Source organism: Lepisosteus platostomus, chromosome 15 (assembly GCF_059453375.1).
Source record: "Lepisosteus platostomus isolate fLepPlt1 chromosome 15, fLepPlt1.hap1, whole genome shotgun sequence".
NCBI lineage: Eukaryota > Metazoa > Chordata > Actinopteri > Semionotiformes > Lepisosteidae > Lepisosteus > Lepisosteus platostomus.
In genome coordinates this window covers 3,406,369-3,423,359 of record NC_142625.1, presented here as the reverse complement: position 1 = coordinate 3,423,359, position 16,991 = coordinate 3,406,369, and the positions used below count along the sequence as shown (strand labels likewise).

The 16,991-nt window shown below is 40.2% G+C and overlaps 1 protein-coding gene and 2 long non-coding RNA genes across 17 annotated transcripts in view; 2 read left to right on the top strand and 1 right to left on the bottom strand.

Moving 5' to 3' along the window:
- Window positions 1-16,991, top strand: part of LOC148647685 (uncharacterized) — a 663,201-nt gene that overhangs the window by 530,029 nt on the left and 116,181 nt on the right. The window lies entirely within an intron of this gene.
- Window positions 1-16,991, top strand: part of LOC148647686 (uncharacterized) — a 53,019-nt gene that overhangs the window by 24,686 nt on the left and 11,342 nt on the right. The window contains exon 2 of one of the 2 annotated variants that reach the window (XR_015926694.1): window positions 15,404-15,524. The exons of the other annotated variant lie outside the window; for it this stretch is intronic. This is a non-coding gene — a long non-coding RNA (uncharacterized LOC148647686). The remainder of the gene's footprint in view (window positions 1-15,403; window positions 15,525-16,991) is intronic. 2 annotated transcript variants of the gene reach the window in all.
- Window positions 277-10,466, bottom strand: LOC148647687 (polyunsaturated fatty acid 5-lipoxygenase-like). Its single transcript, XM_088608379.1, has 4 exons — window positions 10,235-10,466; window positions 4,209-4,404; window positions 2,186-2,267; window positions 277-403 (listed from the first exon to the last, which is right to left on the bottom strand). Exons 1-4 carry the CDS (start codon window positions 10,385-10,387, stop codon window positions 277-279), a joined length of 558 nt encoding a protein of 185 aa, XP_088464505.1. The 5' UTR covers window positions 10,388-10,466.

Sequence of the window (16,991 nt, the reverse complement as noted above, 5' to 3'; positions counted from 1 at the left end):
TGTCCTTTTTCATTTCATTTGTCAGCTTTATTAGTATCATGCTGACGAGCCCTAATGAGGGCCTCACAGGTGTCTGTGTTTATGACTTCTTACACATAAAAGGCAGTCTTATAGGTCATCTGGTTTAAAGAAGCAATTTAAGGTCACTAAAACCCAAACTGTAAGGATGAAACTGAGGAACAATTTTGCATAACCAGGTTTCAAACCAAATAAAGTACCTGTACATCTTTTTAAGCAAGTAACTTGGAGAATAAATTAATTAAAAAAAAACAGGTCTTACATTTTGCTGCGTGAAAAATGAAATCCACTGTCTGTGATGAATGAAAACTGCACCTCTGAGGGCAAATCCTCTGGTGACCCAAAGTCCACCTGTTTTGGCACATTTTCCAGTTTAGTTGTCCAGCTGTAGGAGAAACATTTAAAACAAAGTGGTAGAGGGTCATGTGATTGGGATGAAGTGATGGAGACCAGAGACTGTATCTTTCATTACCAGTCCCCACTTGGTCGTGTTTCTCGCTATCCCACACTGAAGTTATTTGAATCCATCCTAGATGGGTGGAACCAGGATAAATCATGGTACACACACTTATTCTTCCTTTTTTTCATAACCGGTGAAGCTGATGAACCTGTCATGGCTGCTCTGTTCAGCAGGTTGGTGAGCCCCTTTTCTTCATTGAAAAGGAGATGATTGCAGTGACCTCCTGGGTTGCAGATGTTCATACCAGAATTCAGTAATTGATATTTAGGCTGGACTTTGTTTCTAGCCATCAATGGGCTTGGAAAAAGATCCCGAAACTGATGCTGGAATGTCTGGAGCTCGGGACAGTGGAGCTGGATGAGCACTCGGGATGAGATGACGTGGATACTGGGCATAAGGGGGGACACTCAAGGGCTCACCCTGGAGAACTGGACAAAACATCATTAGATTACCAGTAGACATTACTGGTTAGCACCATTGACCATTAGAAACTGGTAGCTAAATTCAATTGGAACCAACCAGACGTTCTATTAAGGACTGCAAAACGTGATTGTGGAGTAGCTGCACTATACATGTAGGCATCATTCTCCCGGAGACACCGCAAGACCCAGTTGTCTATTCTTGATTTCTCTGGGACAGATAACACTGTTACGGTGGAGATTGGTGCTCTGGTTTCTGATCATGATGGGAAAGGGGCGACTGCATTGACAAGCCCTCACAGGGCAGTTGAGGGGCTCCCAGTGTGAGTCTTCTGTCCTTCAGTGGAATGGTCTCTTTGGGCAGGGATTTTTGTCTAGTTTTTGGAGTTGGGAAGATGTGCTCTATAAAATCAATTTGATTAATGTGGTGAAGAATATAACGTGTTTAATTTATGAGAAAGGTGCAGGTTTCAGCTTTCATTTCCCTCCTCTTCAGTTCTCCGTTTTAAAAACTGAATTGGCCTTTTTTCTGGAAACATGTCCATCTACACACCTGTCTCATAATATGAAGAGGCTAGTGTTTTCACTGTGATGAACCAGCGCAATGTTGGTATTCCCAGATTTCTTGCCATGGAACTGAATGAAACAAACAGTACTAATTAACTCAACTAACATTTACTGTATTCATATTAAGCCACCCTGCAGCTCTCAGCTGGCTGCCCACTGGAGCTCAGCAGGGTTGAGCCTGGTCAGGACCTGGATGGGAAGCTATGGTTGCTGCTGGAAGTGGTGTTAGTGGGACCAGCAGAGGGCACCTACCCTGTGATCTGTGTGGGTCCTAATGCTCCCGGGACACTGTTGTGGGCGCCGTCTTTCGAATGAGACGTTAAACTGAGGTCCTGTCTCTCGGTGGTCATTGAATGACCAGGCATTTCCCAATAAGAGTAGGGAGTTATTCCGGTGTCCGGGTCAAATTTCCCCCCTCAGCCTTTACCGTGGCCTCCAAACTGTCCCCATGTATGATTGGCTTGCACTTGCCCTGCGATGGACTGGCGTCCTGTCCAGGGTGTACCCTGCCTTGCGCTCGTTGCTTGCTAGCTAGGCTCCCTGCGGCACTGTATGGTATAAAGCGGTTTGGCAAATAACATGACATGTATTCATATTGACCTGATTCAGTGATTTGTAATGCATTTTTCTCTAATGCCCAATAAGCCACCACAGGATACTTTGTAGGGAGTGTCTACCTGTGTTGTTCGCTCCACACAGACTTGTGTTTTATCATACCTACCGATAACTGCTCCTGCGGTTCTCCAGCTCACTCTCTCTGTGTTTCTGCAGGATGGGAAGTTTATCTTCCTGGGGTTTCTTAGCTGGTAGACAATGCAGAGGACATTTTAATGTGTAGACGTCCCTTAGTATTAAAGTTAAAGTTTAGTATTGCTAAACATGTTCCAATACTGATTTTAGACTGCAACAGTGCTAGATTGAGATGTTTTGTTTTTTGTGGCATTATTCACATTTAAAGAGTAATATTATTGGTGAATAACTACATGCAACAAGTGGTGCCATTTTTGCTTTAAACCAGTGATTCCCAATCCTAGTCCTGGTTTTCATTCCATCCCACCTTCATTAGAATTTAACCCTTATTTGATCTAAGAAGGTACTATGAAATATCAAAATATTAAATATTTTGTTTCAAGTCACAATTTGGGGATTTTATTACACTTACAACACACAATGGTTAAAGTTGAAACTTTTAAGAGATGGGAACAAGCAGTTCACATTAATCACATTCAATTAATTATTGTTAAGTCAATGAAGGGTTAGATTGTGTAACGGAGAGCTCGGCTGGAATGAAACCCAGCAGGTGTGTGGCTCTAAAGTATTCACAAATCAATAAAATGTTCTGGATTGTTTGGAATAGATTATGGATCATTTAGTCCCTACAGTGGTAGAGGGCTCACATTTCAGGCAGCACTAATGAATCCATTTCACTACAGTTTTCCATTTACTAGCTGGCTTACTGTGGGTGCACACACAGTTAGGCTAGTTTTCATCACTCATACAAGCTACATACATTATATGCATTTCCCTTCATATTTGCTCCGTGCCTGTTGAAACCTGTTAGCAAACAAAATCCTCACATGCACATGGATTCAGAATATTTCCTTTATTGCACTGATCCGTTTGTGTGTGGGACGTATCTGTCTTTCTTTCTTTATTTGTCGGATGGGCTTGGGAGAGTGGAGAGGCTTCTGTGTTTCCCTGCTGAAGGACCAAAGCTGAATTCAGGCTGGCTATATCATGCCTCAGTCAAGGCGCACACACGCATTATCGCAAGTGCGGAAGCAACCATTTAAGAAGAAGCATTGACATGTACATTGTTTAAAAATAAGGACATTTTGTTAAGATTTATGTTAGTGATCTGTGTGTTGTAATTGGTTTTATTGTGTATTTATGTGTTCATTCTTTTGAACCTTTCTTTGGTGTTGTCAAAGGGGGAGTAGTTTTCTTGCTTCACATTAGTTCTGGACAAGCTATACAGTAAATGGATGATTTCCAATTAATTCTAAAGATACATAATAGAGGAGACCCACACCATCCAACGCAGAAATGTAGTGGACCACCCAGCAACCATTCTGCAGAGCAGCTGTGATGTAGAAGAGATATTGTCCCACCAAGTGAAGTAAGGGGGATTTTTACAGAGGCCAGATTGTGCAAACCCAGAGTGGAAATGAATCATGACATCAGAACTTCTGTAAAGTTCTGAAAGGTTCTCCTCTACTTTTGTAAACAGTGATATTTGATTTTTGATGACCAAGTAGTCTGGACTGTGTTCCTCAACGCATCTGAAAGATGACATCTCCAGCAAAACTGTACCCATGTTCTTGATTCTGGGGCATTGATTTTAAACATTTGTTGTACAGACAGATTTTACAAATTTGTTGTGGACCAGTAGGTAAAGTGCCACCTACTGGTCCACAAACACCATATACGGTACATCTTAGATGTCTAACCAGAGCCAGATATGCTTAGGTTCTGAGATTTTGCAACATCAAGCTACGAGGTGACTGCACTGATGTCATGTGATGAGATATTTAGCGACCCTCAGAATAACCCCAAAAGCAACTTCCAGTTCCTGCTATTTGTATGTGCTCAGTGTCACAATCACAGTCTAAACAGTAAAATAAACTGCTGAAAACATTATTTTCAGTTAAGTTTACATTAAAACATTAAACAGTAGAAAACATTTGAATACCTGTATTCTTAAAACCCAGAAATGTCTTTTATTTATAAGAACGAATGAATACCTTTGCCCTCTCTCAGCTCAAGGCACTCTTTCTCCTTCAGCCATCTGTAACAGGGGAAGTTGTAGGTTTTCTCCTCAAACTCCACTGTCACCATCGAACAGAACCAGTCATCTCCAGCGAGAATGGGGGACTTTTCCAGCCTGATCAGCACAATCTCTCCCAGGTGTTTTTTGCAAGTTAAATAGTACACGTCAGTCTGTAAAGAAACACACATGTACAGTATCATAACTAGATTTTTTTTTTTAATTTGTACTTCTGTTTCTATGTGGAGTCTTTTGCCAAGATGGTACATGTATAGTGGATAATGGATCTGACTCCTGAATGTAGTTTTCTAGTTTTCACATCATGGTACTGTAGCATCCTTTCCAATGGATTCTCCCAGAGTGTTGCAGGAAAGTCCATTTTAGATTCCGTTGCTTAACCAAAGTATTCCAAATCCTTGCCAAATCAGACCTGCTACCTCTCACAGAGTCAACAGCGATACACAAACCAGAGGAAACAGATGAAAAACTACTTGGAAAAGCATTTAATACTGATAACAAGAGGCAATTCTTTACACAAAGGGTTGTGGGAGAATGGAGCATGTTGCACACCTCTTTTGTTGAATTCAGATGTTGGCATAATCTCTTGTATTCTGTTTTACTTTCTAATTTTGCACTGAAGGATATTTTTCTATTCCTGAAGCAATGCTACATCCTGTATCAAGTATGTTATGCTTCATATAGTTTCTGGCATCTTTTTATAGATTGGGTTGAACACTTTCAAAGCTGTGTTGTTCTTTCACTCAGACAGAAAGAAACAAAAACTATAGCTGTACAGAGGAATGCTCTGCTTAACCAGTGTTTATTTGTCTGTTTTCCTGAGGGGCTATGCTAGTACTTTACATCTGGGTACTACAGAAGTCTTATAGCCCCATGGAGAAAAATATTATAGTGATATTACAACATAATATTACATTATTTCACAATAATTATAGTATATAATGTTTAATATAGGGGAGAGGTGTACTATACTTAAAACTTAGGATATAGGTTTCAGAGTCTGGTAAAGTCAAGCATCTAAAGGAGAAATTGTTATTTTTTCTTTTAAAAAAAGTTTATCAAGACCCCCTGCCACATTACATGGCTGTGCACAAATTCAGTTTGTAGGATGTCCGGACCTGGGCTTTTGATATGGTGTACCCATTGTCCAGGCCTATTAACATCCATAGAACAGTAGCCATTTAAAATGCGCAGTGTCAGGCAGTTTACCACAAGTGCTGCAGAATGACAAAGATCACCTTCTCTCACAATCATACACACTGATGTGTGTCAAGGCATTTTTTATATTTTATATTTTCAAATAAACTTGTGCAGGACTGCACTCCTCTCTAAAACTGCCAGTTGGTGCAGTGAATCCTCAAAGTACCACAGCTACATGCCAAAACAGCTGCAGTGCACAGCCACGCAAATACCAATATCGGATACCCAGACTACCAGAACGATGTATTGCTGGTTCAGTGGTAGAATTCTTGACAGAATAATAAAGACTCTATTTATAAAAATAAATATAATAATTAACTTGTGTTCTTCACCTTCATTTTTATATACCACAGTAGGTTAAACATGTATTAATATTTATAACAAATTAAGTTCTGTCTAAATGGTAAATAAATGGAAATAGCATTTGAATAAAAAAAATTGATTAACTGAGTTATTGGTTGGAATAATTTAATTAAATATTCCAAAATTTCATTTAATTTAACACCAAAGCTTATTTTTAGTCATTTGTAACAGCTAAAAGAGCAGGGCACAGTCATTTTCCACCAATTTGGTTTTTGAGCTGAAAATTATTCCTTCTTACTTCCAGGAGCTCGGGTTCAAATCCCACCTCTGGCTATCAACAGTAATCTTTTTTTATGTTTTTTTCAAAGCGTAACTACACTTAACTAAAAGTATTTGAGACAGAGAGAATAGGCAAGGGAGTGAGAGAGAGACAGCACTTTTAAAGTATTAAAGTATTTTGAATCTGTGGGAAACAAGGTACCTCAGTAAGCTAAAATACTGACTTAAATGTCTCATGCTTCCAGGAACACATCATTCCCCTGACTCATATTCTTTACATTATGTATGCATTACTTCAGGAAAAGAAAGAACAAACTGTCTTTTTATGTTTATTTGGTTTCCTCCTATCACTTAGATGTGTATGTAACAAAAACAAAACACATTGCATTCACAACAGACTATACAATTAACTCTTTTTTATACTGTACGTCTAACTGAATAATCTCACTTGCGAAACAGCCCCAGGACGCTATATTTGATGTTCTGTGTAAAACAGATATTACATGTGCAAAGAATCACTTTATTTGTGAAGTACATTACACGTACAAGGAGTTTGGTCTGCTGTCTGATGCAAAAACATAAATAGAAAACAAGTTAATAATGAATGTACAATTTATACAAAAGCTTGCACTGCTCTCAGTGATGGAAATATCATCTCTGATGCACTTTTTTGCTATGCTGATTACGTTTGCATCTCTTTGGAGAGTGTTAGAGATGGCAATTCCTCAGAACTTGAAGGACTCCACCATACTTACTGTGCAAATTGTCAGTTTCTAGGGGGATGGGTTTTGGAGGGTTTTTCTGAAAGCCAGTGAACATTTGCACTGTTTTGAGCTGAAGGCTACCATGCTGCCAGACTCCTGCTGCCCTTCTGTATCTGATCTGATCTCCATTGCTGATAAGACCCACCAAGGCAGTGTCATCTGCAAACCTGAGTGTAGTACAGAGTAGTGTGACAGGGGAGATGCTGGAGGTGGTCACTGGGATACAGGGAGCAGAGTCATGGGGAGAGAATACAGCCTTGAGGTGCACTGGTATTCACAGATAAGTAGTCTGACAAAGAGGAGCCCATTCACACATGTTGCCTTGTGTTTGTTAGGAACTTGATGATCCACTGACAGATGTGGTGGAGAACATTTAAATGAGACAGTTCATTGCAGAGGAGTTCTGGGATGTTGGTGATAAATGGAGAACTAAAATCAACGACAGAGAGTCTCTTATATGATCCTGGAGATTCCAGATGTTACAGGGTTTAGTGGAGGCAATTTTAAACTGCATTCCCCACTGACCGACTGACTCTGAATGCAAATTGTAAGGGCGATCAGATTTGAATCTGTGATAGTTTGGAGGTTCAGGCTCAAAGTAAGTGCAACTGGTATATGGCCGATAAAACTTTGGAATGGGGATGATAGTAGAGGAGTTGAAGCAGGCAAGGACCTGCACTGGTCCAAGGACTGGTTCAGTAAGTCTGTGAGCACTGGGTAGAGCTGAGCAGCCCAGTGCTTCAAGGCGTTTGGAGAAACGAGATATGGACCAGCAGCCTTCTTGCAGTTTTGGTTTGCAAAGAGCTGAAGGACCTCCTGTTCTTTGATAATAAGGGGAGAGACACAATTTGGAGATTCAGAGATTTTAGGTGGCTGCAGGGATGATGGGTATGGGGTGAGGGGGGAGGTGAGGTGTTACTGATTTAAGGAAATAACAGGTTGCATGATGAGCCATTGTTATGGAACCTTATGAAATCTGCTTATCAAACCTGCAATAAAACTGAAGGGATGGGTCATTTTTTGCAGGGGTTGGGGGAGGGCTTATATTTATAGTTTGTAATACCTTAAAGGCCCCTCTACAGGGTGGATATTAGACAACTGCAATTCTCGCCCTTTCGTGTATTTGGCTTTTGCCTTTTGCATGGCTGAGTGCTATATTGACATGAGATTTAGCTTTCCTGTAGTCCAACAATGTCTCCTCCTGGTTTTGCGTAGGGCCCAAATCCAAGGAAAAGGCAGCCAAAGTAAATACAGTCTTCAGCTTGATCCGATCACAGTTCGTTTATGAAAAAAAAATTAAACCTTTCAAGAAGAATGCATTTACTTTGGTTGTCATTTTTGGGGGGATTTGAGGAAACAGGGCTGTTTGCCACATAATCTGTTAGCAGAGTTTCTACAGGCACTGAATCTCACAGTCACAACAAATAATATCCACTCTAGTGGCTACAAATTGAGCCAAGATACACATTCTTTCAGTGTTGCATTGTAATAATGACGATAACTTTGGAGATATCGCTACGTTTTGGTTGAAATCATTTTCTGTCTACCCAAAATTAGCTGAGCAAACTCTGAGCATCCTCATTCCATTTTCACTTGCCTATTTGTGTGAGGTTGGATTTTCTGCACTTTTGAGAATCAAAAATAAGCACCAAAACACACTTGATGTCAAAAGTGACTCACGTTGCCCTCTTTTTTTCTACAGTGTTGAGAATTTCAAAACTTATGGCAAATGTGCAGCACAAGAGAACACGTTGATGATTAATAATTGCTTACACTTATATAGCGCTTTTCTAGACACTCCACTCAAAGCGCTTTACAGGTAATGGGGATCCCCTCCTCCACCACCAATGTGCAGCCCCACCTGTATGATGCGACGGCAGCCATAGTGCGCCAGAACACTCACCACACATCAGCTATCAGTGGGGAGGAGAGCAGAGTAATGAAGCCTATTCAAAGATGGGGATTATTAGGAGGCCATGATTGGTAAGGGCCAATGGGAAATTTGGCTAGGACGCCGGGGTTACACCCCTACTCTTTACGAGAAACGCCCTGGGATTTTTAATGACCACAGAGAGTCAGGACCTCGGGTTTTACCGTCATCCAAAGGATGGTGCCTACTTACAGTATAGTGTCCCTGTCACTATGCTGGAGCATTAGGACCCACATGGACTGCAGGGTGAGCGCCCCCTGCTGGCCCCACTAACACCTCTTCCAGCAGCAACCTTAGTTTTTCCCAGGAGGTCTCCTCTCCAGGTACTGACCAGGCTCACACCTGCTGAGCTTCAGTGGGCTGCCAGTTGTGAGTTGCAGAGTGATATGGCTGCTGGCTAATAATGTTGGAGGTGACCTTTTAAATTACATAAACTGAAGTTTAAAAGGGAATTGGAATCCGACTACCTTTACTTTTTCATTATTATTTTCTTTCATTATTTCATTTTTTTTTCTTTCAATGTGTTTCTTTCATGTAAATTCACAAATAACAACTGCAGTAAAATAATTTAAAGAATGTTTACATAAAATAATGTAATATATATACTGAGGGGGAGCTTTGGTGTTGTGTTAACTGAAGGGGGACATTGTGTTTCAAGGCTGAGAACCACTGTTGCAGATCATTCCCATGCAGCTAAGTGAAAGTAGCACAAGATTGTGGCTCGGGGATTATAGAAACATTAAAGCTCTTTAAGACGTTCTCAAAGTATGACAAATTACGGTGAGAAATAAGGGGGCGTGTGTGGAATGCTCTTCTTCAGTGTGTGCATTATGCTTCACTTGAGCTTCAGGTCCGCCTCACTCTCGTTATAAAACGGGAGCCACCAGTGTAACTAATCGAAATTCTGCCAGGCAAATCGTACTGCTGCACAGTGCACCTAACGTACTGTATGGTGAACACTATTCTTGATGCACATTCTGAATGGCTGCATCTGCAGTTCATGTAAGTTTTGTCTAATAAAGTCTCCCTACAGATACAGCTCTTACTAAACTACAGATGCAACTATTCAGAATGTGTGACAAAACTACTGTTCACCTTATTACCATAGTGTCTGCTACGAAGACCAAACTCCACACTTCCCCGTAGCATTTCAGATCTCTTTTTAATATAATTTCACAGCTAAACACAAACATCACAGAACACAGAATTCATATCTAGTTATGACATCAGTAAAACTCACAAGAAAGTGAATTAGGACCTTCCCTTCATTACTTAAATGCTGTATAACTTTAAAAGGAAAGAAATATTTATATTGTGAACAATATTTTAAATAATAATTAATAAAACTAATAATTTATTTCAGGATGTTTCAGGCGACTTTAACTTTAGCAGATTTTCGGACAATTTTACCATTTTTGTAATAGCTGGCAATGTTAAGTGACAGCCTAACCTGCAAAGCAAGGCGTTTTCACTTATAACTAGCATACAAATCATTAAAGAGATACTCACTGATCCTCTCACACGATCTTGACCCCCGTTGTCCAGTGTAAAGGTGTCACTTGTGTCATTGATGCCTATCAGGGTGATATAAACATTGTCATTGGTTCCAGCAGAAGCTATGTCACCTGTGGTCACAGACACTTTACAAGTAAATGTGGCCATAGTTATTATTAGTTTTCCAGCGTATAGAGAGTATGGGCTACTTGTCTCAGCAGAACAAGAACTGTCAAGTCTCAAGTGTGTGCTGTAACTCTTCAGTACAAGATGGAATTTAAGTACAGCTTCATCTGAATCCTCCCACTTCCTCCCCGCCCTCCACACAACTGTCAAACACAAAATATTAAGCAACGTTTGTGTCACACTCTTCTGTGTATTGGCAGGGATTTACAGTACATTTCACTCAGTTATTCACTTCCAGCTGAATAACAACCTTTTGTCTCTGAAACCAACTGCTACTTCAGTGCGTAAGGGTAGATAAAATAATAATAATAATTACTAATATTAATTTCTTACACTTATATAGCGCTTTTCTGGATACTCCACTCAAAGCGCTCCACCACTCCCCTCCACCACCACCAATGTGCAGCCCCACCTGGATGATGTGACAGACGCCGTGGTGCACCAGTACACTCCCCACACACCAGCTATCAGCAGGGAGGAGAACAGAGTGATGACACCAGTTTACACCCCTGCTCTTTTCGAGAAACGCCCTGGGAATTTTATTGACCACAGAGAGTCAGGACTTCAGTTTTTTACAGTATAGTGTCCCCATCACTATACTGGGGCATTAGGACCCACACAGACCGCAGGGTGAGCGCCCCCTACTGGCCCCACTAACACCTCTTCCAGCGCAAACCTAAGCTTTCCCAGGAGGTCTCTTATCCAGGTACTGACCAGGCTCACACCTGCTGAGCTTCAGTGGGCTCATTGCTAGACTTCCAAACAGTAATTTTACAGGATTGTAGTCGATGGGAAGTTGTGTCTGAACAAAAATTAGACTGATAGGTTGGGGAACTCTGAAAGCACAGATCTTAAAGCTGAATGCTAGCTCATGTAAAAATGTGGGCATATTCAGGACAAGATGCTGGGACACTTGGCTGGGCTGCCATGTTGAGCATGTTGTTCAAATTGAACAGTTTCCTCTCTGGACCCTTTTGGCAGTTTGAAAATTCAGTCTATACCTTGCTAAATGGGGCTTTGCAAACGTGACCCTGAAAGAAAGCTGCTATTTTCAGAATCTCTTTGGGCAGCTGACTTAGTATGCTGTAAGTAACTAATGTGTGTCAATACTGTATAGAGAAGATGAAAAAGAGCACCTATATAAAGCACAATAACCATCCAGCTGCCATTTTGTTCTCAGAATGCAATACTGGACTTGAGACTTGGTGTGTTTCTTCAAGCTAAAGGGTACTAGAGATTTATTCTTCACATGTTACGGTAATACATTACAAAATTTCCATCCCCATATATCGATAAGCAAGTTGAAGCAAATGTCTGTTAACCATAACATCATAAGATTGTATCACTCATTTTTAACAAACAGAACACAGTATGTCAGGGTCAATAAAACTCTTTCCATTAGCACAGGTGCCCCTCGGAGCTGTGTGAGCTCACCAGTTCTGTTCACACTTTGATTGTACAAGCAGTTGTCAAAGCAACTTCATTTTCAAATTCTCCGATGATACAGCTGTGCTTGGCTTAATGCAAAGAGGTAGCAGCTCATCTGTATACATGTCAGAAATCCAAAGGTTTGTGCAATGGCGTGACAACAATAGCCTAATTTTGATGATTAATAAAACAAAAGAAATAGTTTTTGATCCCAGAGCAGTTGGTGATCACTCACGGTAGTACTCCACAACGAATTTATAATTCAGGTCAATTCATATACTGGAAGTACTAAGGAGTACACATAGACATCAATCTGTGCTGGACTACTCATGTTGGGAGGGTTTGCTCCAAAGTTCAGCAGCGCTTACATTTCTTGCGAAGACTAAGAGTGTTTGGGGTTCAACAGATAATAATGCTACTCTTTTACCATATTGTAATCGAGAGCATTATCAGATATGGCATAACAGTGTGGTTTGGTCATTTACCAGTTCAATTAAGATCGCAAATTAGCCGTCTCATCCAAATAGCTCTGAAGGTCATGGGAGTGAAACAGCACCACTCCCTGCAGACAATCTTTGAAAAATCCCTAATCAAACAGGCAGGAAAAAAATCTATCAGATCCTTCCCACATCCTCAATTCAGAAGACCAACTTCTTCCTTCTGGCAAATGTTTTAGGGTTCCCAAATGTAAGTCAAGCAGATACAACCGTTCCTGTGTCCCACTATCCATTAAAGGTGTCAATGCAAATGGCAAGGATAAACACAATTTTGACTCTTACCGCCCACTTGAGTGCGATATGTTTTGTAATGTGTTATAAGTGTTATATGTTGTTATGTGTTATACATGTGCAACAGAGTGATATGCAATGTTTGTTTGGTTGTTTGTTTTTCTGCATTATATTTAAATGTACAGAAGTTCTGTGTGTCCACTGAAAATTTCCCTCTGGGGACAATAAATCTGGCCTTGTCTAGTCTTGAATGGTCGTTGTGTAATGAAGATGGACAAGCAAAGTTAACCCTCTTCAGGAGTCTGGGAAAGAAACGGATTCCAGACCTGCTCTGGGAAACCTCATTCATTCATTTCCTGCAGGCAAGGTTTTCGTCTGGATGAGTAGAATCCTATGCTGTGTGTCTACTGCGGTTTGTTTCTTTCGGTCAAGGCGGGTGAGTTCAGACATATGTTTTTGTGTGAGAAATGCATTCTTATTAAGGAACTTCCCCAAAATCTCACAACAAAATCTCTGAGCTAGAGGAGAGGATAAAAAATTTGCAGGATATCAAACAGTCGGAAGAACTTGACTGCGTTATTAAAAAGTGTCTCTCGCTAAGTCAGTGTTTGTTGCCGTGCTGTACCACACACAGCCCTCAGTGATGACTGAATGACTGATACACTGCTGTGGATTCAGCTCAGCACTGCTCTAGTCTCCCTGGAAGCAAAACATCCAAACAGGTTTGCCATTTTTGCAGATAATCTCTCATCTGCTGGGACTGCTGTGTCTGGACTAGTCTCTGGTATTTTAATCATTGGCAACTCTATCATGCGTGACATTATGGTGAAAAATGTTCAGAGGAATGTTTTCCTGGAGCCAAAGTTAAAGATATTGAAGTCCAATTGGACAGTATGCTCACAATACATAATGTATCTACAGTTATTATTTGTTGCAGCACAAAGGCACTATATTGCAGGATTGGGAAACAAGGGAGCAGCATTTCCTGCATTTATGCATCAGACTGAAGCTGTTGGGAAAGAAATGTATTGTTTTTTTTATCCTATTCCAGACTTTAATCATGGATGTGAGAAATTTAGCAGTTTTCTCCATCTCCATACCTGGCTGAATGGACATGTATACTGTAATTTGTTAATAGTTACTGGGAAAAGCTGAGGTGGTCTGCACCCTAATCAGTTGGGCTGAAAAATGCTATGGATTTTGAAAAAAAGTGTAAATATATTTGACTAGTGTCTCACCAAGTTTCCACACCCTCTGCCTTGATCAAAAGAGAGTTCCTGTTGTGTCAGTTCTTAGAAAGGACAAGAAAACCCACACTTGTGAAATTCTGAGTAACGCTATTAACTGTAACTCACTGTCTCACTAACTCACTGGTTTCTTTGCAACAAACGTTTTGTTCATGATTTTACTTCAAATTCACTTGACTTTTAATTCTAACTGAATCTTGGATGAAGCAACATGAGTATAGTCCACTTTTGAGGCTTGTCTCTCACACTATAATTTTTCCACTAAACAGAGAAAATGGTTGTGGGGGTGGCTTAGCAGTGATCCATACTGTAAGTCACATTCTGACTGTTCAAATTGGGAATGTTTTGTCACCTGAAGCCTTTGATTTCACATTCTAAAATAACAATTCAATTCTGTGTTTAGCTATTGCCCACTTAAACTTATAAAAGGGTTTTTCTCTGTGAATTTGTTGCAGAGCTTTTGCAGTCTTCTGACTGTGTAGAATTAGTTAACTCTTAATCAGGTAAAAATGTCCTTGGCTATATAACAATTTCCTCTATACAAGAGGCAGTGTGATTTAAAAAGGAATGCCAGGTAGCAGTTCACTACATGCGCTTGAAGGATCTTTTAAAAACCCCAATGAAGATGTTCAATCTGTAAGAAGTATTTCCCTGAATAGATTTCTACTAATCAACGTAATCCTAAATTTCTGTTTGCCACTTCGTCTTGTAAATCCTTCCCTCAGTACACGTTCTATTGCCTCTGTAGTTTGATGTGACAATTTATTATCCTTTCGTGTTGATAAAATAGTCTCTATGACGTGCTAAGTTCACCACATCTGTGCAACCTGTCTGTGATTAACTCTTTCCAGCCTGTCTTACTGCAGGGGCTGTTTCACACTGTGGCTCTATTCAAATCGTCCTCCTGTCCCTCAGATATCATTCCCCCTAAACTGTTAATGGACATTATTGAAGTAATTGGTCCAGTTGGTGGTTTCACAGTAATGAAACGTCCTGTTTAAGTTTTTGAATTATTTATTGGTAAATAACAATAATACATTCCTTATATTTATATAGCGCTTTTCTGGACACTCCACTCAAAGTGCTTTGCAGGTAATGTGGATCCCCTTCACCACCACCAATGTGCAGCATCCACCTGGGTGATGAGACGGCAGCCATAGAGCGCCAGAACGCTCACCACACATCAGCTATCAGTGGGGAGGAGAGCAGAGTAATGAAGACAGTTGAGAGATGGGGATTATTAGGAGGCCATGATTGCTAATTTGGCTAAGACATCAGAGTTGCACCCCTACTGTTTTCAAGAAATGCCCTGGTATTTTTAATGACCACATAGAGTCAGGACCTCTGTTTTAGTGTCCCCGTCACTATACTGGAGCATTAGGACCCACATGGGCCACAGGGTGAGCGCCCCCTACTGGACCCACTAACACCTCTTCCAGCAAAAACCTTAGTTTTTCCCAGGAGTCTCCCATCCGGGTACTGACCAGGCTCACACCTGCTGAGCTTCAGGGGGTTGCCAGTTGTGAGTTGCAGAGTGATGTGGCTGCTGGCTATAAATGGAGCTTGTGGTAAATATTCTGTTGCTGTTCTTTTAGCTCTAGTGCAGCTTTTGACAGCTGAGGGAATGCAGAGAGAGGAGGACATGGGAAGAGAGGGGAAAAAACAGAGAGGAGAGAAGAGAAAGGAGGACACATCACAAAATGAATAATCTGCCAGGTGATCCTTGTCCATATCATCCAGAAACACATTCTGTTGTTTTTAGGAAGCTCTGTACAGAGAATCCCTGGGTAAAGAGTAGCCTCTCCTGATTAGTGGTTGCATGTTTAGAACAGGGACATAGGTTTCCCAGTCACTTTGTAGCATCCAGATTTATATAGAGAGAGAATTAACTGTAGGTTGTATTCTGTGCATTTTGGCTTTGTCTTCTTTTGGTATTTGTAGGCATTATAGTGGTTTTGAATACTTGGTAGTAGTCTGGGGATTTTCTGGGAGATATGCCATATTTGTAAATAGTATTATTTGTATGTTGTACATTTTAGGCTGCGTGTTGATCATTTTTGATTGCCATTATCATTGTTAATAAAAAATAGTTTAGTGTGCCTGAATTATAACTCTTTTCAAAGGCTCACATATATTCTTGGCAAAGATTTTTACAATTTGGGGTTGTAATTATTTAACTATTGATTAATCTGTTTGGTCATTTTCTGATATTTCTCTAGTTTTCCAACATCTGTTTGTAATGAGGTTCTTTTTCATAGTGTAGCAAACAAAACCAAAGATCTGTAGCAACTTCCTCATTTTAGCTAAGTGGTACATGTTCTCATCCTATGGTTAGAGTCTAAACAGACACACTGGTCAGTTGTGGGTCATTAAGCAATTCTGCCAGCAGTTTACACATCATATTTTTGTCAAAGGTTACAAACACTTGTTTAGGGCAAGCAACATTTTGTAGACCAACACAATTGTGAGCCAGTTCATCTACAGAAAAGTGCAAATACAAAGGCTTTTTCTTATCAGACTTTTGTTTGCCTAAACATCCCCTTTAGGTCAAAACGTTTACAGTGAAGTACTTGGTGGGGCATGTTGTAACTTTTCCTGGAATTTGCTGTTTTGATACCAATGACTAACAATGCTCCAGAGCAAACTGGGATTGTGTGATTAGTTAAATTTCCTTTTTTTCTCATGTTTATTTGAAAACACGTTTTTTTTCAAAACCTGTTAATACAAATTCGAATGATTAAGCTTTAGTATGTTTATTTAAACTTCGTACATCTTCATTAAGTACACATTGAAAGTAGAACTTGATGTTATGTTAAGAGTATGTGACTTTTTGCAGATACTGATTAAGATTAAAGTATTACAGTTAAGTCTTTCATGAAACGTAAATGGGAGACCAGGTGACAAACCAGATGTTGTCAGTTCTCTAAGATGTAATATGAAGAGGGCAAGGAAACTTTCTAAAATTGCTCTCGCATGTGTGATAAAGCTGTTGTTGGCCGATGTAAAGATGGGCTTAAATATTACACAAGAAACAGGGAAGGTGATGTCTACTGTAGATGTCTAGAAACCTTGACTCAAACCCTAGAACCACACAAAGCCATTCTGAATCTGATTACAAAAAAAGATCAAGGGAAATTGCTCATAATGTCCTAAAACAAAAAAGCACTGCAAAGTTTTTTACAA

Excerpts from the sequence above, each read along its gene's own strand:
- LOC148647687 (XM_088608379.1), bottom strand. The coding sequence starts at position 10,387 with ATGGCCACATTTACTTGTAAAGTGTCTGTGACCACAGGTGACATAGCT. Across the intron at positions 4,405-10,234 it reads AAGATCGTGTGAGAGGATCA|ACTGACGTGTACTATTTAAC; the intron begins GTGAGTATCTCT and ends GTTTCTTTACAG. Across the intron at positions 404-2,185 it reads AACCGCAGGAGCAGTTATCG|CTGGACAACTAAACTGGAAA; the intron begins GTAGGTATGATA and ends TTTCTCCTACAG.